Source organism: Mauremys mutica, chromosome 10 (assembly GCF_020497125.1).
Source record: "Mauremys mutica isolate MM-2020 ecotype Southern chromosome 10, ASM2049712v1, whole genome shotgun sequence".
Lineage (NCBI taxonomy): Eukaryota > Metazoa > Chordata > Testudines > Geoemydidae > Mauremys > Mauremys mutica.
In genome coordinates, this window is record NC_059081.1 from 54,606,680 (window position 1) to 54,629,127 (window position 22,448).

Consider the following 22,448-nt stretch of genomic DNA (forward strand, 5'->3'; position numbering starts at 1 on the left):
AGATGGTTCTTTGGGAGAAAATTATCTTTTCCACTAAAAGTAGGTTTTTATTTGGCTAACTTATGGGAGTTTTAGAATCACAGTTGGTGCATGGCACCGATTTTTTTTTTAAATTAGGCAAGTATCATGTGATGATTATCTCCGTTCTATCACACGGTGGCTGGACCCAATACATGATGTAGGTCCAATCTCACGTATGCCAAAGCAGGTGCCCAATTAAGAGGGCAGGGCAGCAGCTGGGGGCTATAAAGGATTAGGGAAAGACCCAGTGAGGGGAAATCCCAGTGAGTTAGAGTAAACTGGTTCAGTCAGGACAGGAAGATGAGAGGTACCAGAGACCCAGGAACTAGAGGAGTCCCAGAAGGAAGCAGAGGGTGGTTCCCAGGAGAAGGCTGAGAGGGGCTTGCTGGCTGGCATCCCTGAACCAGGGCTGGAGAGGGTTGAAGGCAGGAGCAGCAGCAGGAATTGCCTGCTGTCTCTCAGTCGGACAGCCAGAACCAATGGCCAGAGAGGACTGAAGGCAGGGGAGCTGTGGAGGAGCTTACCCCCTGACATTCCCAGGGCTGGAGAGCTGGACCCATTCCCAGGAGCTGTGAGAGGGCCAGCGGGAGTGAGGGAAGCTCCCCTGGCAAGGATGTTCACAGGAGAGAGGCTGTGGGGGTTCCCGCTGGGAAGAGCAGGGTTGCACTCAGGTTGGAAGGGCGGGGTGGCTGTTCTGGTACAAGGACAGGAGAGGACTGAGAGCCCTGACACCATCAAAGGTGCCAGTGTGTGGTATGGGGGAAACTGAGGGATGAAATGTCTTGAATTTTAATAACTACTTGCACTGGGGACTCCATGTCTGGAACTTTTGTTATGGATTATTTGGTTTTACATTGTTGTAATAAACCAGCCCCAAGAAGTTTCAAATTCTTTGGAATGCAATAATATTTAATTATGCAAATTCTGCCCAGTAAAGATTCTGTATCTACACAAAGATGAATCATATGAATGTATATTTATTTTTGTGGCTGGGCAAGACAAAAGAAAATAGAGTTATTTCAACTTGCCCCACAGTGACTGATGCAATGGAAGTGGCCCAAGTGCTCCGTTTCTTTGAGTGCTGCTCTTCAAAGGACTTTCTGCCACTCCAGTAGCATTAATGTGCATATGAAGATACTACAGTAGGAGGTAACATGGGGAAGAGATGCTTTAAATGTGCTCTCTGCTGTGAGTGAGATGGCTTTGAGTGCCTTATAACACACTTCACATTTAATTCAACGAGTGCAAGAATCCATCATATTACCAATGGGATTCCCAGAGGAAAGAGGTTCTTATACCTGCAAGGAAAGAAGTTCTGCCTGTGAGATAAACCCTATTTGATAAGATGCTTCTACATACTTTAATTTCCCTGGCCCTTGTCCATATCCTTTAGTCTCCAGTTTCCTGTAGAAGTTCCTCAGTTTGGCTTCAAAATCTCTTTTATAAGGAGCTGGAGCTCTGGCATTAGCACGCTGAGTACCTGCAGCAAACAACAAGCAGAAAATGAACTGCAGCTATGCAAAGCATCACATTCCAGCTCTGACTGAAAAGAAGGTTCTTTGCTGACTGAAAGCATAGACATGCTTGGTTTCTTTTAAAATCCTAGTTTATAAGCTGATAAGAGATCCATGTCTCCGTGCCTAATGCAGGGTTAGATGTTTTTGATTGCTCTTTGTTTGTCCAATGGCTTCACAATTTTAGAATAAGTCCTAAAATGTTGAAGCCATCCAAAGCAGCCATCTCCCCACCCCACCCCCACAAAACCAAACAACGAAACTGGAAAAGACTCAACTTTTGTTTGGCATATGTACATTTTATGAATACCAGTCTTTAACTACTAAAATGATGCATGCTCTTTCGCTGTCAAGAAGAAAAACAGGTTCCAATGAGCTAAATTAGTATGTCCTATGCATGTAATACATCTTCTTTCAATGCATGGAGTTTCTCACCTTACTGAGGAGAGGATACTGTGGAAAAGTTTAATCAGAGAAGTACAACAAAGGAGAAAAATACCGGGAGAGAGGAAAGACTGAAGACCTTTCTCTTCATTCAAATATCTGGGTCAAATTAATTGCTCTACTAAGTTTCTTTCAGACATGGCTCAAAAAGATGAATTCATTTTTTGAGATATAAGTTTAAGGAACAGTTCTTTAAGGAGAGGCAGAGGCAGATATCTGTATGCCAAAAAAAAATTGCACATCTACCTACAGTTGTATGCACAGTTATTGCAAATTGGGTAAAATAAACCACTGATACTAATGTGACAGGGAGTGTGGGGGGGAAGATTTATCCCACCTCCCTCCCAATTGAGCTGTGTAGCCAGTGGTACCTTCTTGTGTTTAGTCCAGTCTAGTTTTAAACATCTCAGTCAATGAACTTCCTCTACGTCCCTCGAGAGACTATTCCACAGCCCAAAAGTTTTCACTGCAAGAAGGTGCCCTCAGATTCAGCCTACATTTTGCCTTTTTAATTTCATTCTCATATCCCTACTTACTTATAACTTTAAATAAATTCCTCTCCCTCTTTGGCGTCTAGATCATTGAAATATATATTGTTCAAAATATACCTGAAAGGTTGACATTTCCTATACCTAAGAATATGGCTAGGCTCCTAACTACTCATTTGTGACTAATCTGATGTGTGCATGCAATTGGCTTTAAAGCTATTTATAAGTAAAATATCAGCCAGTTCAGTATATCACTTTTCTTTTCTCTCCCTGTATAAGGCTAACCCAGCAGAGGGGGTTTCATTACTGTGGAGGCAATGTGCCTAGCTTTCAGCAAGGGAAAGGGGGAAGAGGAGGAGCAGGGAGTTTGCTCAGATTCTAAATGGGAGGGGGCTGTGCTCAGAGACTCTGACAAGTAAGCTATGGTGAGGAAGCAGCTTGCTTAGCCATCAGCTAGATGGGTGGAGTGGATGAGGTAGTGTCCTCATCCTCTGGGCCGGAACTGCTGGAAGAAGCTGTATACTCAGTCTCTGGGCAGATGTGGGAGAGGTAGAGGAAATTGTTTCTCATATCGGTCAACAACTAATGCCATGCATGGGTCCCTTAAAGAATCCCAAGTGTTTCCCTGTCACCAGAAGGATGGTGGTGGGAGTAGTTCATGTGAGAGGAATTCAAGCCCTTAAGGAGAGTTTATCAGAAAGCTGTGTTTTTGTAGTCCTTCCCTCAGCCACTCAACCTGTCAGAACTAATAATCCATGCCCCATCCTCAGAAGCCAGGCAGAACATGTGTGTGTCCTGAAAGTCAAAAGACTGGACTCTGAGGGAGAACACGGCAGGAGATCTTCGGAACTCCGGGAGACATGTGCAGAACATCTCTGGAAAATTAAACCATAGACATCAAATGAACCTCCAGTAGCTGTTTATATTTTAATGAGTATTCCAGGTGCTTCCTACTGGACCTTTCTGCTGAATACTCTAAAATATTTAGCCATTTAAATACATACAGTCCATTAACTGATGTCCTCCCCATCATTTGTTTATTTGGATGTTATTTTGATGTGGGTGGAGGGAGGTACAATTATGAGTTCACCAAAGAATGTAACAAACCCATCCTTTCATCTGCATTGTGGTAACAGCCCCCAAAGGAAACTTTTGCTAAAAGATACATCACGGTAAATAAAACTGGTAACATATTGCTTCATGGTTCAAAAATTACCAAGAAATTATTCTGTCAGCACATGACAAACTCTCACTGCAAATCAGCTGCAATTGCCAAGAAATTCCTGGGCAATTATAGCAATTACTTTCACCTTGTGAACCAAAAGTGTTAGGGGAGGGGAAGGGCTACAAAAAACACAAATGATATGGGTAATCAGGCTGAAGTCTCAAACAGATTATAGTCTCCAAAAGAGATAGAAAGGAGTAATTTCATGACTATTTGTGTCCTTTAATGGAAGAGCACAGTAGCTGAAGAGATCTGTAACTGAGGTTACTGATCAAAACACTGACTTGATCCCTGTTATAACTGTATCCTCTGCATTCAGAAATCTTCTTTTAATTTGACACCACCACATTTTAGGATACATGGATATTAATCAAGTCCTATAAAGTTAAACATCACATTCACAGCAAAGCCAGCAAGTTCAGCCTGATTAGTGTCACTGCAAGAAATTAAAAAGGAATTTAAAAAGATCACCCCCTTGCTTTACAGAGCAGCTAGTCTGGCAATACAAAAACAGACAGAGCCCCAGTAGAAATGATGACCTGTTTCAAAGATTTCTCCTTAAAAAGTCATAGGCCTTCATCCACAAAAACAAACGACTGATAGGCCCATTAAATGTGTTTTCTATTTATCTTTTTGTGTTTGTTAGAACAGAGATTGCAACTATAAGAAAAATTAATCTAAAATCTTCATATTTCAATATTTAGGTCTCAGTTCAGGAAAGCAATTAAGCATGTATTTAGTGCTTTTCTGGATAGATATGGCAATAATTATGTGTTTCACCTTAAACAGCTGCTTTATATATTTTGCTGAATCAGGGCCTTCACCAGGGTATTTTGGTGGACCCACTTCAGAAATGAGAACTGAGAGGATAGAGTCCCTTCTGATCATAGTTTGCAGCAGCAATAAGGTGCATGTATATGGATGTTCATTTTTTCTTGCTTCTTAACAAACAACAAGAAATAGTTTCTACACAAACAGTAGTTGCCACAAATGTAAGCAACAACAGTAACACTAGCTGTGGATGTACATTTCACTGCTGTTCAGAACAGAGTCGTTATCAAAACAGTCATGAAAAACTCAGCACAAATTGCTGCCTTGCCCTTCACAGGTGCACGGCACGGAGTAGAGTGAGAAAGAGGGATGTAGGAGCACCCTCTATGTTGCTAGTGCCCTTTTGCGAACGCTGAGTACCATACAGGTAAACGCTGATTATCCAGATTCTCAGGATACAGACAAAGCTTCGGATAAACAGAATACACATTTCATATGAAATTCAAATAACGTGGATAATTGGAATTTAACTGTACTAATGTAGATACAAATGTAGCCTGTCATTCTCCATAGCCCTGGGGTGGGAGTGACAAGTTAAAATGGGGGCATGACCAGACTTAAGTGTGCCTGCTAGTTACCAGCAGCAGCAGGCATTTTTGAGAGCATGCACCGCTCCTCTCTTTGGGATGCAAGGGAGCAAGATACTCCCCATAGCAGTCTTGAGGTGTTCTATCTTTGCGTATTCTGAGGAAGCCAAATGCCTCAAAGCACCTTTGCTCGGACACTACAGCTCCGTACCCTTGCTCCCCAAAGCACATCAAAGATTTCCAGTTTGATCCCATCACTTTTTTGGTGGGGGGGGAGCAGATTTTGTACATCCAGCTCTATCAGGGCAGATTAGGACCCATTAACAGGTCTGTTGGAAAGTTAGGGGGCCTTATCCATCACAAACCACTTAGGATTCCTAAATCCTCTTAGAAGATTTTATTAAAACAACAAAATCTGATGAGAAGGACCCCTCAAGAGAAGCTAACTTATTTTACACCTATTATGCCCCTCCTGCCAACCCAGTTCATGGACTGTGTGGAGCGATCCAGCACTTAAATTTGTGCCAGGGATGATCCCCAGCACCTCTGGGCTTGGCAGTTCATAGCCCCGTCACCTCTGGCTCACCGCATCAGTTATGAAAGTTAAAAAAAAACAAAAAAAACCCAACAAAAAAACCTGTTTGAGCCCCGGCATCTCTTTCATTACAAATTAAACACTGGAGAGTGGTAGCATTCATTCTACAGCAACAAAATCCATATTAAGAGTGAAATGAATCACATTTCATGGTGACCACCTGGAACCTTCAGATAGTGCAGCATGCAACAGCCTGCTGGGTTAGCAAAACTTCTTGCAGGGAGAACTTTACAACTGTGCTCTGTGACCTAGACTGGCTTCTGACTGGGTTCCACATAAGTTCAAGGTATTGGTTTGAGCTACAAAAGGCAAATGCTTCAGACCCTTGCTGTTTTAGAGATCACCATTCTCCCAGCAGAACGCCACCATTGAGATAGGCTGAAGAGCTCAGGCTGACAGCACCCTGCTGGAGGGGCAGTGGTAGCAGGATGTTTTCAGTAAAGAGTCCCCCCTTGGGTCCCACAGAACCCAGACTTTTGACTTTCAGGACACACACATGCTACCCCAGGCTTATGAGAACAGGGCATGGATTATTAGTTCTGTTGGGCTGAGTGCAAGACTACAAAAACACAACATTTTGATCACCTTTCTTATGGGCTTGAATTTTCCAGGTGTGGTCTTGTCTCAGTCCACATTTTTCCTCTTACTTATTTATCACTATTCCTTTCCAATAAAATAATACCAACTATATCTGAAAACATCAAACTGCTGTATGTGGACAGAGGAGAAAACAGGCTTTGCTTATTTTGAAATAATTTAGTCTGAATTAACTAAATTATTAATCACTATGTAAACATGCATAGATATTGTCACTAAGTTCTAAAGTGTACGCTTGCAGACAGATTTATTGAGTGTCTGCACAGTCATCTAGCCAAGCGATGGCATCTTCAATGGCGTGATGCAGTTCTTCTAGGCCACCAATGAACCTAGTCAGCAGGCATTCATCGACAGCGTGCGTCATTGTCTGTGTTGTGCCGCAGCTGCACAGAGGGCTGTCACGAAAGCCCCAGCAATACTGGCTGGCTGCACAGAGACCTTGCCCGTCCGGAACCTGTTCAACAGAGATGATTGGCGACGGGGCAGGTCAAAACCAGGCAGGCAGACTGTGGGGTCAGCGATGAGGGACTGGTTGGGAATTATGACAGCTATCCATTCCTCTCGCCAGCGTGTTTCCGCCCTAACATCCTGGCATGGCCGATGAGACCATAATGGGCGACGTGACGGCAAATGTGCAGCTGGTAGTTTAAAATGATCATTGTGCAGCAGCAGGCTTGAGTTGCACTATGCACACTCTTAAACACATGGTAAGTGACAGCAGTCTGACTTTGTATAACTGTTGTCACGCCCCCTTATTCCTCAGCCCTCTAGGCTTTGGTGCCCCAGTGTGAACCCTTTCAAATCAGTTGGAAACAAGTTTTACCAGTCAGAAACAAAGCACAAGCTCTGGAGTTTGAACACATATTTTTCTTATCGTCAAATCTCACTGTGAGCCCAAGGCAAGTTTCCAGTTTGAGAGGTTCATGCCCCATCACGCTGGTTTGCTAGAATTAGAAATGGGATTAGGCCTTAGTTCTGCTGCAGCAACAGAGCTCTGATCTCAAAGAAACTGGGATGTAATTATGTGAAGCAAAATGTAAATTAATAATGACAGCAGCATTACAAAAATACTGTAATGAGATTATTATAGTATTGTGATGAAACTAATACTTTGGGGGATTACAGCAGTTACTAAGCCACTGTGTCCTGTGTGCAGTAGGAGTAACATTTTCAGAGGTGCTAAAATGACTTAGGCACCTAATTCTCATTGTTAATCGATGGCACTTAGGTTTATAAGTGCCTAAGTCCCATTTTCAAAGGTGATTCAGGCACTTAAGAGCCTAAGTCATGTGTTTTGAAAAGGTTATCCTTGTTAATAGCAGGCCTATGGTACGAGGCTGCCATACAACTGTTTTATTTCAATTTGTTTGCAAAGAAAATCCACAAACCCATTGAAAAAAAATTTACAGCAGTATTAAGTAAACTTCCCATGCCTTGCAAGAAAATAAGAAGCAGACCTATCTGAATAGTGTACTATTATTTCCCCTTTAAGAACGAGAATACCACCAATGAATTTTTTTTAATTTTCCTTTTCAAAAATATGTTTCCAACAATGTTTTTAAAGTAAATCTTAGTGCTCATGAAAGATGCTATACTGACATCCCTACAGGCTGTTCTATAGATTGTGGACTGCATGGACAGGGGCAGTGTAAGCTACAGCACACTTTCCAAGACCCTGAACTGGAAAGATCATCTCTCAGGGTGACAGGGTATTTTAGTTTCCTCATTTGTGTTGTGAAGTCAATGGGACTACTCACATGCTTAATGCTAAGCTTGGGCTTAAGTGCTTTGCTGGGTCAGGACCTCAATCCCTAACTACTCTGGTGAAAACGCTTACAAGAGTGCCAATTACCACCACTTTCAGTGGTGGGTTTTGTGATGAGGAACCCTACCAGAACTGGACTGAGAACACCAACTTATTTCAAAAGGCCACCAAGACACAATAGCCTGTAAAGAATCCATCAAAGAAACCTCTGCAGTCAGATCAGCAGTGCTACGACTTCCAATAAATACAAGTCATTTAGACATTATTTACAGACTAAAGAGCAAAAATAATGGAAAATAAACTCCATACACATAGCTATATGTTCCTACTGCATATGAAAATGAGACACCACTGTTCAGAATTGGAGAGTAAATAATAATGTTGCATTTACATTATTCGTATACTTTTGTTGTGTAACTCCAACCTCTGTTGGACTACAGTGGATTCTCATTATCTCCCTGTCTAGGACCTCATCATCTGGAAAGACTTTCATGTCTTACAAAAAGGGCTCTTCTGAGAAACATCATGCAGAACTAAATCTGTCAATATAATGAAGTAATTACAGAAAAAGTCGTCCGACAGCCAAAGAATTCCTTTACTGCTTTTGTTCAGAGCGTAAAATCCTGATCTCGGTGAAGTCAATGACAAAACTCTTATTCCCAGGTCTTATTTGGTCCACACTAAGTATCTGGAATTGCTCTTTAAAGATCCCACTGTAAACTTCAACAAAATTTACCTGGAGAGTTCTGAGGTGAGGATACTGGAGAACCTCTTGGGGACTGGCAATAACTGGGATGAAGTAAGGCATGTGGTGGCACGTATGACATTATTTCTTCTTCGAACAAACTGGTAAAAAGGAGCAAAGAGGAGAAGACAGAAGATGTTTATCTGAGCCAAGGATATGTTCTACTTTCTAGCAATAGCTGTGGCCTTCAAAGCCAGTCTGGTTTTTAGAAAGTCACTCACCTATCTCCCATGTGCATGCTCAGAATGGAAAAAAGAAGGGGTTTGTTGCCCTTCTTTCAATGTTATCTCTGTATAACAAGGGCTGGAATCTTGCAAGTGACTGGGAAGTCACAGTTCGTAGAGTTGTGTGCGACATCTCAATGTGATGATGTGTATTTGTTTTCAAAACTAAGGTCCATGTATTTAATGAACCCTTTAAAAGTTACATTGTTGTATACTTTTGCTTATACATTTTCCCTGCCAACACACCATTAACATTCATGGCACTTTCCTGTACAAAGATGTGTAATACTGTACATAAGAACAGAGACAAATACTCTGAACTTCTGGTGTAATCAATCATGTGTGAATTGACTGAGTGAATTGAACAATATACACTTTAGTCTATTAGGAATTAATGCTTCATTTATTCTTACTTAACACGTCAGGAACAGAGAAAAATGTGTCCTATACAGTTTTCACCAGGTTAGGCTTCAGTATGCCTCACCTATTTTTCTGTGATTTTAAAATGTTTTTTAGGAAGTACAGTATAACTTTCACATCCTGAAACATTGAAATAATCTATAATTTAGATACCATTTAATAGTTCATAGTAGGGCTGTCAAATGATTAAAAATAATCACAATTAATTGAGAGATTAAAAAATAGTTGTGATTAATCAGACTTTTAACTGCATTGTTAAACAAGAACAGAATTCCAATTTAAATTCAGTATGGAAGCATGTCCTCTAGAATGGTGGTCAAAGTATGAAGGGGCATATGAAAGTTTAGAATATCTGGCAAGTAAATACCTTACAACGCCAGCTACAACAATGCCATGTGAACGCCTGTTCTCACTTTCAGGTGACATTGTAAATAAGAAGGTGGCAACATTATCTCCTGCAAATGTAAACAAACTTGTCTGTCTTAGCGATTGGCTGAACAAGAAGTAGGACTGAGTGGACTGGAAGGCTCTAAAGTTTTACATTGTTGTGTTTTTGAGTGCAGTTATGTAAAATAATAATTCTACATTTGTAAGTTGCATTTTCACAATAAAGAGACAGCACTACAGTACTTTTCTGAGGTGAACTGAAAAATACTATTTCTTTTGTTTATCATTTTTACAGTGCAAATATTTGTAATCAAAAATATAAAGTGAGCACTGTACAATTTGTATTCTGTGTTGTAACTGAAATCAATATATTTGAAAATGTAAAAAAGCATCCAAAATATTTATAATAAATTTAAACTGGTATTCTATTATTGTTTAACAGTGTGGTTAAAACTGCAGTTAATCACAACTATTTCTTTAAATAGCATTAATCACTGAAGTTAACTGCAATTAATTGATAGCTCTAATTCATAGACAATGTATGGAATGTTTGTACATCTCTAAATCTCATTGATTTTTTTCCAAATTGGTAAGAACATAACATCCAAAGCAGACATGTTTATAATGTTTTTACATAATATGTATATAAAATAAAATATGAAATAGCATAGCTGTTGGATGTTACTACAACACATATACATTGAATCGACTAGTTAAATGACAATCTTTATTTTCAATTGTTAGACTGTACAATACATCATGGTCTTGTGGTTCTCTCATTTCTGAGTGACATCATAATCTAACTGGTTAAAATAAAACAGAATTCATATCAAATCTGTTAATTACAGATACCAGCAATAGTTCTTTATGAATGGGTTGGGGGTTTTTTGGAATGACTATTTACTGGTAATATTTTTGCACTCCTAAAAAATCATCTGCAGTTTATAATAAGTTTTTTCACAGAGAAAGGTTGAACTATGCTCTTTAAGTGTAGATAAAATCTGAAAAAAATGGTTCAATCTGGGAATAAATTAAAAACCTGATTTGTGTTTAAACTATCAAGATAAAACTAGAACTGCATAGGATACAGCCTAATGGTATGTTTACAAGCTCAAAGTGCAAATTATCTCCTCCTAAGAACCCCATCTCTGAAACAGAATATTGTATTACCTCAATTATTTTCAGACTATTTTAACTAAGGCACCTTCATTCCCTATATAGAAAAGTGTTTATATTCAGCTGAAATTTGAGTTTTATTGATGCATGGGAGAAAACATTTTACAATTTGTGTAAAGTTCTCCAGCAGTAAGAAAATTCTCCAGCAGTAAGAAATTTTGAATGAAGTGAAGACAAGGATGCATAGAGAAGCAGCCCAGCCTTGCTCCTGCTAGAACATCTTATAATTTTTTTTCCTGTTTAACTCTAAAATAAGAGATCAGGCACACACACTAAATTACTGTTTTAAACTACCCTATCTCTGCTTTTACATCAATATTTACTATCACCCTATAGCTAACTTACCGAATACTCAACCCAGCTTAGTGAGTTCTGAGGTACACCACTGAGGCTCTTGGGAATCAATGGAAACACAGAAATCATTTTCCTGAGTACAATGATTATTATTTGGACTGAAAAGAGGGCTAATCGCAGATCAAATCTCTTAATAGTTGAACTAAGAGAAAATCATTGTAAACATATGATTTTAAGAGGTGTGTTATGTAAATAAAATCTGAACAATCAGATATTTGGTTTTGTACATTTTTGTGGCGGTGCTCTTTGTCTTTATTAATTTTTTTTAATTATGTTTGTTCCACAAAAGAGAGATATCAATATAGTATCAAATTATTGCATTTCCATTATAAGAATTACTTGAAGTCTTTGGTATTAGCAGAATTTACAGATTAACAGAAAAATACATTCAAGCAGCAATGACAAAATGATTTATATCATGTCTATTTAAAACAGAAATAGAACTGAACCTTGGTTTCTCTCTGTAAAACCCATGACCTCTTTATGTATTATATACCAATAAAAAATCCTACAGTTTTATCGTCTTCTATTCTTTTTATTTTTTCTTTAAATAGCATCAACATAGTTTCGGACTAAAATAGCTTTTAATTAATCCACAGATTTTAAGGCCAAAAGGGACCATTATGCTCATGCAATTTCACCCCCAAATAAAAATTATATTAATGTGGACACTTCATAATTTAGACTATTTTTAACATTAAATTTAAAACTTTTTTCTAAAGACATATTAGATTTTCCCTGAAAAACAGTTTTTGCTCTATCACACTTACACCCTGAATAAGCATACAGAGTGTCAGACATAAGAAAGACGCTACTCTCAGCTGACTGTTTTTCTGGGTATGCAGTGTTGTAGCCATATTGGTCCTAGGATTAGAGAGAGAAGATGTATGAGGGAATACCTTTTATCGGACCAACTTTTGTTGGTGAGAGAGACAAGCTTTCAAGTTTACACAGGTCTGAAGACCTAAAGAAGAGCTCTTAAAAGTAAGCTTGAAATTTTGTGTCTCTCACCAACAGAAGTTAGTCCAATAAAAGATATTACTTCTCCTTTGTCTCTCTTTTATGAACTAATGCTGAAGTGGGAGACACTTAAGGGACAGTTACCCACTCCTAAAAAGTGAAAACCAATCATCCCATCAACAAAGTGAGCAAAAACTGTCAGCATAGTTGAAAGACAGACAGTGTAGTGTTCAGCTCAAATAACAGAATCATATCAAGTGCTAACTTGCCAAAACTTGGTACTTGCAAATCACAGAGCTAAACAGAAAATATACTTGAAGGAGCACAGAGCAGGGACTTTCAAACTGTACTGATTTATATAAATCTCTGTCCTTCTGACGACGACTATAACTGAACAATTTAGGGCAATCAGGACAAGCCCATTTATTCTTTTCCTTGTAAGAGATTCATATAGTAGCTTGGACTGTAATTGGGTTTAAATTCTACTTGCTGGATTGTACTCTTTTACCCCCTCCTTCCTGCAGGGATAATCATTTTTCCGCACTGCTATGAAAAATGTGATCTCCCTGCTAATAACCGACATCTGGAATCTCAGCACTGGAAAATCAAGTCTGAATCCTCTGCTGCAGCTCCCCCAGCTGCAATTCTGAGAACTGAAGGGAAGACATTTAGGTCACCTAGTCAGTACACACAATACACAGAAAGGCACTTCAGCAGCTGTTCACAGCATATTCCTAACCGTCCATTATGAAGCACTGCTACCTACCTTAGTAACATGACAAGGTCTGCATCACTGGATAAACGCACTAGTCCAGGTGTTCCCTCTGTCCGGATAAACTGGATCTTCTCCCTGTTTAAGCAAAGGAAGAGTTCCAAAACATCGTTTGCAAACAAGGCACCAATGTACACCAGGGCAACAAGAAAAAATGCTGGATATATCAAGTAGACCTCTGGGTTATGCCTCTGTATTTCAGACACCATTTTTCTCCCTGCCACACCATGTCCATGTGAGCAATAGAATCTTACAACCAAAAACAGAAAAGCCAACCTAATTTGTTCAGAAGAATGATTCTCCTGTTGCCCTCATCTGTAAGATGCTCAGGCTGCTTCAGGTAACACAGCCATCCAACCAATAAAAATCAATCCCTCAAGTTAGTATCAGTTGTGGCCCTGAATTCAAAGCAGCAGACAGAGCCCTGTGGGAGGACATTGCTATTCTGAAAGTGAACTGCTTAAAGTAGTACTCTCCGACTCCTTTCCTCTCCCCTTCCCCTTTTAGTACAGATTCAAGCTGTATGTTACAGATCATCATGCTTTTTAAGGCAGGTTTTATGTACAACACTGCACTTACAGATCTTCCAGAAAGGCCTTCTGCTGTGTGTATGCATGCATCTCTCTCTTTCTCCCAGCCCTCCCCTTGCCCCCTACCCCCACCTCCCAATAATTCATGTCAGTCACTATTCTGTGTTCTATGCATGCCAGTGATTTTTAGGCTGTACGCAGATTAAAATCCCCAGATGCATGCTTTTGAATAAAAACAATTATTGGGGGGTGGGTGAGTGAAGTGTATGTGTTATTTAACTGCAACAGAGTCAGGAGAACACGACCTTGAACCAGCTTCAGAATTTACACCTCTCTATACCAGTGAAATCTGTTGCACTCTGGGGTAAGAGTTCACCACTGGCCTCTCCTGGAGGCTGGGTGATTGAGTTTGCACCAAGCTATTGATGAGATGTGCTGATTCTGCACATCCCCAGCAAGCTTAGCTACATGGCCATTTTTGGGGTTGTGGTGGCCTCCTATGGGCCCCTGGTGGGAGAGAAGCTATAGATCAAAGGAACTGGGGAGCATCAATAGGAGAAAACAAGAGAAGAGATTTCAGCAGGGAGATGGAGGGATCATCAATTTAAAAGCTGAAATTGTTCAGAATCAGGCATGAGGCCCACCAAAGAGAACAACTGAGGCAGGATGAAAGATGACAACAGCTTGAACAGTAGTAAAAGGTTGGCTAGATGGACCTCAAAAGAAGAGAAGCTGTTGGAAGGAGAAGGGGAAAGGTGATTCTACGAATCTGTCAGAGGATGGCCACAGAAAGCCAAAAGGAGACAGCCAGATTTAAGTGACAGCAAAGAAAATAGAGGGAGGCAGATGAGGGGGCTAAAAACGGCAGAGAGAGAGAGAGAGAGAATGAATGAACACAGCTGTTGAGAAGGAGGGGAAAAGAACAGAAGGATGGGAACAAAGTTAGGTGCATTAAATACGGAATGCAAGGAAAGGTGACGGGATTGAGGATGGGAGAACAAGAATAAGGGACCTAGGAACCTGTATAACATCTGAAGGTGACAAGGAGCAAGGCAGAGGAGAAAGAAAAGTAAACACACTTGGGAGCATAAGCTTTATAAGGGCAGGGAGGAAAGGTGGGAGGAACTAGAAGGGAGGTGGTAGGAAAGAGAATGAAGTAGTGTTCACATGACCAGAAATGGGGAGGAAGAGAAGCAAAAGTTGATAAAGGGATATAGTGAGGCAATCAGAGGGGAAGATGAGCAGGAGGTCAGACTAGATGATCATAATGGTCCCTTCTGACCTTAAAGTCTATGAGAACACTGGAGATGCAGAGAAGAGGAAACAAGATGAAGCCATAGCAGTAGCAGCACTAGAAGTCAGGTCAGAAATAAAAAAGGATGAAATTCTGGCCCTCCTGGGAATAGGAACTTTGCCTTTGACTTCAATGGGGCTGGGATTTCTGAGCGAGCGAGCAAGCGTGCATGTTTAAAAACAAAACAACGGCTGTACCTTCAGCAAGCAACAAAAAATCCCTCCAGGAACTATCACTTCCTCAGAAAAACAACTGTAAAAACTTTCCAGCAGTAAACCAGCACATTTCAGACACAAACAAATTAAAAGCCACAGACAAGAGAAGAAATTCAAACCACAAGAGCTGTTGCCTCCTACTACCGACACACACGGGTTGGCCCAAAACTCCTCACCAAAAGCCCCAATTAAAGCAAAGACACCAGGGAAAATACATAAAATGCAGTTCAAGCCCTGCACGTCTACTAGGGAAACACCAGAGAAAGCCCAGTAATGGCCAGCCACCCCCATAAGAGTCAGAGTCAGAGAGTCCAGCCAATCCAGAAAAGAGCTGCTGTACAACTGGAAGTAATTTATAATCCCTGCTATGGAGACGTGAATGTGAATAACAACATGCTCAGTTATTTACATACTGTCCAACTGTGTGCACATGTATTAAAACAAAGGTAATCCAAGATCTGATTTATTTTTAAAACTTCCATAAGAATTTAAACTCAACATGCACCTTTGATAATAGAACAAAAATACAACAGAGTCCCAGGAGTGCATACTGGCCATACACACACCATTAATCATCACCCTCCATAGGCCTTAATTGGTAATTAGGCACCTGCCTAACTTTAAGTGACTTCAAGGGCACTACTCAGTGTCAAATGTTTCAGATTAGGCACATGCTCAAGTATTTTGCTGAATCAGGGCCTTAAAGAGCTAACGAGGAAAACGGGTAGCGGCACCTTCATAAAAAATACACAGTGATGTGATGGAAGTGTCAGTCCTATAAAAATGGGGTGAGATACAGTTTTAAAGAATGTCGGAGCAGGGGCTAGGGGGAGAAGGAAGGCAGCTAATTCTTAACCAAGCATGATAACTCCAAGGAGCAAGAGAGCAAAGATCTGGCCATGCAGTGTAACCTCTCAAACCAACTACACTGAGCAAAGCATCATGGTCCTCTAGTCAATAAAATCCTCCATCCCTCTGCTAAGGCAGGTAAGAGTCAGACACATTTCTTCAATCTAGTTACTATAGGGATATCAGCAGGGACAAACTGTACCTAGTGAGTAATGGATTCTATCTACTGGCATATACTAACACCTTTTCTACCCTTGGTCTGTAATTTTAAGCTGTAAATTAACTGATCCTGACAAGGTCCCAGCTGCTAGCTTGCTCTGATGCTATGATCCAGGATCCAAGATACTACAAGAAGCATAATCTGATAGCGTCAATAATCCTTTGAACATCTTCTGATTTGCAAACTGAGTAAAATAGGGCAGAAATTAAGGGGAAAATAGACATTGGGGCTGTTGCTATTGGAGTAACTGAAGCCAAGAACCTCAGGGAAAAACCAGAAGTTGGTTTTAATTTTATTACCTGATGGATTGGCTTGTTCACGTGTTTAACACAATTCAAATGAGACCAGCCTTCTGCATAATAATATGGGTACAAACAGAAAACATTTTGACAGGCTGAGATCTGCGGAGTTTTAATTTTCCTCCTCCCTCAATTTTCTGGAAAGTGTGAATTCTGTTGGTACTTGATTTCAGGGTTGTCAGCCAGGACTTATTCAGAGGATAAATCAGTCATTGGTCTACTTGTTAGGACACGAAGCTCAGGGAAAATGCAAACCAGGATAGCTGGCTGAGTTTGAGAACGTGCAGGGCATGCAGGAAGCACGGTCACTAAGAGCATGTCTACATTACAAGCAGAGGTTTGATTGCTGCATGTGCAGACATACCTGAGCTAGCTTTGATCTAACTAGCTCGAACAACAACAACAGTGAAGCTGCGGCAGCATGGGCGCAGCACGGGTCAGCCACTCAAGTGTTACTACTAGTTACTTCAGCTACATGTGCTGCAGTCACACCTCTAATTGCTGTGCACTCAGACCCTATGTATCACTGCACAGAAAAGGAGGCAGATAAGTAGTGGGAACTGTTGAGCCAGCACATACTGATCAGGCTGTTAGAACACGTGAGTCTCTGACTCTGGGATGTGAGAGCACTGCATTGGCAGCCAGAGTGTACAAGATCAAAATCTACATAACCACCATAATGAAAGATGTGCAGCAATGAACTAACACATTTTTCAACAGTAGCGTGTCCAAGATAGCCCTGGAAACATACATTTGAACACCAATTTCTAATTCCCATGTTAACAGCGAGTTAGTTTTACAGCTAAGCAACATATACTTGAATTACAAAATAGGTATACCCTAAGGGTGAAATTCACTCCTGTGAAAAGGGTCAGCATAAGACCTATGCAAGACCAGCATTTTTATGAGGGATTTAAAGCTCAGTCCTGCAATGTGCTAAACCCTCTGACTTCAGTCCAGCAGAGCACTTAACTACATGCTTAATTTACGCATGTCAGTAATCCCAATGACATCAACAGGACTACTCATGCTCTTAAAAATTAAGCACATGTGTAAGAAGGACTTAGTGGCTTTGTGCTGACCCTCTGCACAGGGGTGAATTTCACTCTGTATCAGTTATAGTCTACCTGTGCTATATAATATCGTAATCACCATATAATATTATAAAGCATCTTTCATAACATACTATGTATCTCGTGGGGCTGTGCAAGAACTATACTGGTCGGTTCCTAAACCATCTGTGCAACTCTAAACATGCTAAATAGATATTGCTGCTTGAACTTATCCAAAAAAGCAGGACCAACTCTAGGTTTAGGAAGAACCTACAGTATACATCAAGAAAGATGAGCAGGGCGCCAACCAACGCCTTTCTATCTGAATGCCTCACACCCATGGACCCACACGTATTCAACAGCACCAATGGCCACATCTTGCCTGCCTGCCTGTCGGTGAGATTCTGTGACTTCTGGAGATATCCTATGTCAGTAGCTCCAACCTTTCCCCCCCTAGATACTCTGTCTTTGTAATGGAATGGCAGGCTGGCAACATCCTCTTCCAGCTCCCGTTGCCCTTGCTCCATGCCCCAGCACCCTGAATTGTCCATCTAGGCTCACTTTCTCCCCTCCCTACCTGCCTAGCATGGGTTTGTTCATCCCGTCCCTTCTTGGTTTCATTATTCTCTTCTTCCCTGTTCCTCACTGAAAATTATTATTCACACGCACACACTCTCTTCCCACTTCCTTGGTTGCCCAAGGCTACATGTTACTGGCGATGGCAGAGTTCATTGGTGGCTCTGGGAGCCAGGGCACATGCGCTAATGTGGTTAGGGAGCTAAGGGAGCAGAGAAGATAAGACCAATTTGTCAAGCTGCAGTTTAAGAACAGGGGGAGGAGTCAGGTACCTTTTGAGGAGCTGTGGTTTGCACAGAGGTGCCCATGGCCACATCTGCAGTGGGGGTAGGGGGAAGGAAGGACAGATCTAGGGTCATGCAGTTTCACCTGCTCCTACTATTCCTTTTCTTTCCCCTGCTTCCCTCCCCAGCGTGGGAAACCTTGCCCTACTTGGACACCACCTGACGATGGCTGAGGAGCTGAGCAGAGAACCAAATGAGAAGACATGGAGATGAGACTGAAGTGCGCTTTTTATGGCCTTGCAGCTGACAGGCTGGATGCATGCGTGCAAGATCCTGAAAGAGCGTAACTGCACTATTGCAAAGGTCCAAGGCCACTACACAACAGCACATTAAAGGAATGTTTCCTACAATTCTTTGAGTAAGCTTGTTTCTGACACGCTGAAATTACAGAAGGTTTGGGGGATTTTTTTTATGGAGGGATCTGGGGGGGAGACAGGGAGGGAGGAAGGAGAGAATTTAAGTTTATAAATGACCCATGGACAGCCAGCCAGCAAGCAATGTGCCCTTTTATTTAAAAAAAAATACTGCAAACTTTGCCAGAAAAAAAGAATACTAATTGATTGTCTGAGCTGAAATGGGACTGTCAGCTGAAAGTAAAGCTGGAGATCAGAATCAACATCATTACCTGAGTGAATGATTCCTGGTAAGATCTGGTTGACGCTCTTGTAGAATTTCAAAGATATTGGGCTGTCTCAGAAATGCGACAATCTTGTCATTGTAGGCTGTAAGTGGCAACCGAAAACAGCTTACTGCAAACAGGTGCATTTGAAAAACAGCATCATATTTTTGTAACTTCTGAATAATGATGATAATAATGGAATTATGTCTTTATATTCATAATCTTTTCATTTACTACATTCATACAATCTTTTCATTACATTTTTAGCCTAAAGGCTGGTGCTGGTTTTTGAATTTGGATATACCCGGCCAGCTTTATTATGAATAAAATTTTAGATTAAAACACTATCAGATGTTAACATGCCTTTTTTAAGAATTCAGAGTATTATAATATTTCATCACATACACCCTCAGCTCTGGAACATATATCAGCATGAATGAAGTGTAGGGGGCCTTATTTTCTATACTTCTTTATTTCTTAGACTTACAGGACAAGGTGAAAACATAAGCTCACTGCTTAATAGTAAATTACACGTGCTTCTTATTGGGTGCACATTAACGTGCGGGTATTTTTGTTTTGCTTTCTCCTCTCCCTGCCTCCACTATTCTGAAAAATAATTATTTGTTTTACTCATATTAAGGATCTGATATAGTCTCACAAAAGTAATATCTTCACACATAAGGCTGAAAATCTAGGCTTCCATACCAGCCTTAACTCATGCCACTTTGCCTAGGTATTGTCATTGTGTACTATAAGGGTTTAGAATTACAAGTGTATTGGCCAGCTTTTCTGCCTTAATGGTGAATTTGCTTATTTTTGCTTTCAAGAGAGATTCAAAGCTTCATAGATTTTATTCCTCTTCCTTTTTGTAACATCAGAGTGAGAAAGCAATAAAATGATTAATAACAAATTCATAAGAACACTGTCAATGTTGGTATGGCAATTTGAACTACCTTTACATAGTTTTATCTGACAAGAAATATTCTACTATTATTATATGCGTTTATAACTCCCCTGTTCTGTCACAGGAAACGACAACTTCCTTCCCAATACTCATGATTATGATGTGTTGCATTACAACATAGTGCATCATTTTCTCTTCCTGCTGTGCAGGATGTATTTGAACACACATGGTTTACGCAGCTTCACACATTTCTGATGACAACAGCAATCCTACTGCTGGACATATTGGCAGACAACTTGTATTGTGCCATACAGGAGTAAGATGCAGTCACTAGTGAAACTTCTAAGAAGGTCTGACAAATATTACTGTCAAAAGTAATGAAAAGCTATTGAAATGTGATTGGCAGTGACCATCTCTTCGTTTATGTATTTATTTTTACTGTTTATTCTATCACAAAGAAAAGATTACATAAATATTTTATATTTACTCGTGTCTCTAAAAGGGGTTCGGTCTATGAAGTGAGGGCCCACTCAAAGTGTTTGTGCCCGTTCCACTGTCAATTATTAAACAGCAATTAAAAGCATCTTTGTTCAAAACATCACCAAATGCTGAACCTGAAAAATTGGCAGTGTCCATAGCAAGTGAAAGGAGTTTAAATTTGTGGTGACTGTCAAGTAACCATGCTACTGAACAAAGATCAAGCAGATTAATCAGTCATGATTTTTTGCACAATGCCTGTGTGTGTGTGTAACTGAGAACAAAATGTAGGCTATTGACCAATTCAGAGGTGACTCACACCTCATGGAAGCCCTCTAAAATAAAAGTCTAATATTTGTATTGAAATTAATGGGACGACATAGGGTCCAGGTCAATACAGAGTCTGGCCCTCTATTTGTAACTCTTCTAGTTACTTCTGAGGGGAAGTTGATTAGAAAATGTAATGCAAGAAACCCTTTGCATTAACTAGCAAACATTTTGCTATTAATAAATTGGTCATGCCTGGAAGTTTTTCACTGTTATGCACACAAATTGAAATTCCATGATAGGGAGTGATAATGGATAGAGTTAGCCATAACATACAGTAAAAGCAAAAATAAGAAAAACCCACACTGACATGCACAGTTAAATCAAAGTACACTTCCCTCAAGAGAACTCCAAGTCCTGACATACCCACTGGAACCATGTCCTGGTACTGAGTCCTGCTGACTGTATTAAACGTGCTGGACGGTCTTGGTAGAACTGGTGGTCCTGAATGCCGGGAATCCTCTCCTACCTAAAAGTACAGTAGTAATTATGGTCAGCAGCAAGCAAAAAATAAAACCAACAATTAACCTTCATCATGATCTAGCAGACTGGAAACAATTCTCATGACGACTTAGAAAAGCACTAGAATCCAGCTCACTCTCTTTCAGCTGTGTGGGTTCTGGAGGGTTCACATGAGTAAAAAGCACTAAAACAAGCTTATTTTGTATCACCAAAGAGAGCAGATAAGACTCTGAACTCACACAGGGAGCAAGAAGGTGTTATTTGAACAGAATTATCTTTCACAGAAAAGCGATACTTTAGAGCAACTCCTAGTAGTCACTATAATGTCAGAGCAACTTCTTCCATTTTCTGGCTTTTGTGGGCTTGATCTTGTTGCATTACCATTCTTTTTTGCTTTTAATTATAATTACTACTACGTCATTTGGTCAATCTCCTTTTTTTCCCCACTGAGCCATTATGTGTACTGCTGAACCCCTCCACGCACAGATACTGCATCTGACTGTATTCCCAAGGTCTCACTCCCTAAGACCAAACAATATCAGTGCTGCATTACAGTGCTGTGTCTAGCCTCTAGAACCATAAAGGACTAAAAGCCCTGATATTTCTCCCAACATTTTTGTGCTCTCTGAATAGTACTCTATGAGAAAAGGAAAGACCTTTTCATTTGTAGATATTGAATTGCTGGAAAGCGTAAAGTTGAGTGGTGGTGTTGTGAGCTCCAGCTCAGTGTTCTAGTTCCATTTCTGATTAAAAGAATTTCCTTAAAACATGTTTTTTGTTTCAGAAGTTCTCAATCTAAAACAAGATCGGATGTTAAAAAACAACAACACTTTTGGATAGACAAGGCAAAAGAAAATATTTTGAGGGTTTTTTCCATTAAGCATTAGTTTTCCTTCAACAAGGGTAGTTTGCTTAGATGCGAGATTAGATCCTTGATGTAGTGGTTTTAAGAAGACAAAGATACCTGTAAGAGCTCTTGATATTGCCTGTGATCCTCAAGTGGGGATGGAATAATGTGTTGAAGATGGAAGAATGTGGGAAGATTGAATAATTGCCTTATTTGGAAAGGAGGAAGAGACAGCCCCATCAGGACCATCGGATCCATCACAATCTCTCCTCCCTCATACTCTAACAGAGCTGATTAGTGTCAGTTAGGAGAAAGCAGGTAGGATTCTTGCATGGATCTTCTGTGTAATGTAAGGATCCCTAGGGCCCCAATTATGCCAGCATGAAGGATCAGCTGGTCAGGGGCGACACCCCAGGGCATTGGGTACCAGTCCCCTGAATGCGGTGAA

The 22,448-nt window shown here is 40.4% G+C and overlaps 1 protein-coding gene and 1 long non-coding RNA gene across 6 annotated transcripts in view; one reads left to right on the forward strand and one right to left on the reverse strand.

Moving 5' to 3' along the window:
• The window catches only part of LOC123378673, a 70,751-nt gene extending 52,106 nt beyond the window's left edge, over positions 1-18,645 (forward strand). The window contains exon 3 of the long non-coding RNA XR_006582702.1: positions 18,493-18,645. This is a non-coding gene — a long non-coding RNA (uncharacterized LOC123378673). The remainder of the gene's footprint in view (positions 1-18,492) is intronic.
• The window catches only part of HECW2 (HECT, C2 and WW domain containing E3 ubiquitin protein ligase 2), a 268,755-nt gene that overhangs the window by 29,955 nt on the left and 216,352 nt on the right, over positions 1-22,448 (reverse strand). For 4 of the 5 annotated variants that reach the window (XM_045032746.1, XM_045032745.1, XM_045032747.1 and 1 more), the window contains exons 16-20: positions 21,058-21,160; positions 18,990-19,113; positions 13,040-13,123; positions 8,744-8,853; positions 1,381-1,501 (exon numbers count right to left, since the gene is read on the reverse strand). In XM_045032746.1, the coding sequence (XP_044888681.1) occupies positions 1,381-1,501; positions 8,744-8,853; positions 13,040-13,123; positions 18,990-19,113; positions 21,058-21,160 (542 nt within the window). The remainder of the gene's footprint in view (positions 1-1,380; positions 1,502-8,743; positions 8,854-13,039; positions 13,124-18,989; positions 19,114-21,057; positions 21,161-22,448) is intronic. The other variant, XM_045032748.1, reaches the window with a different exon arrangement.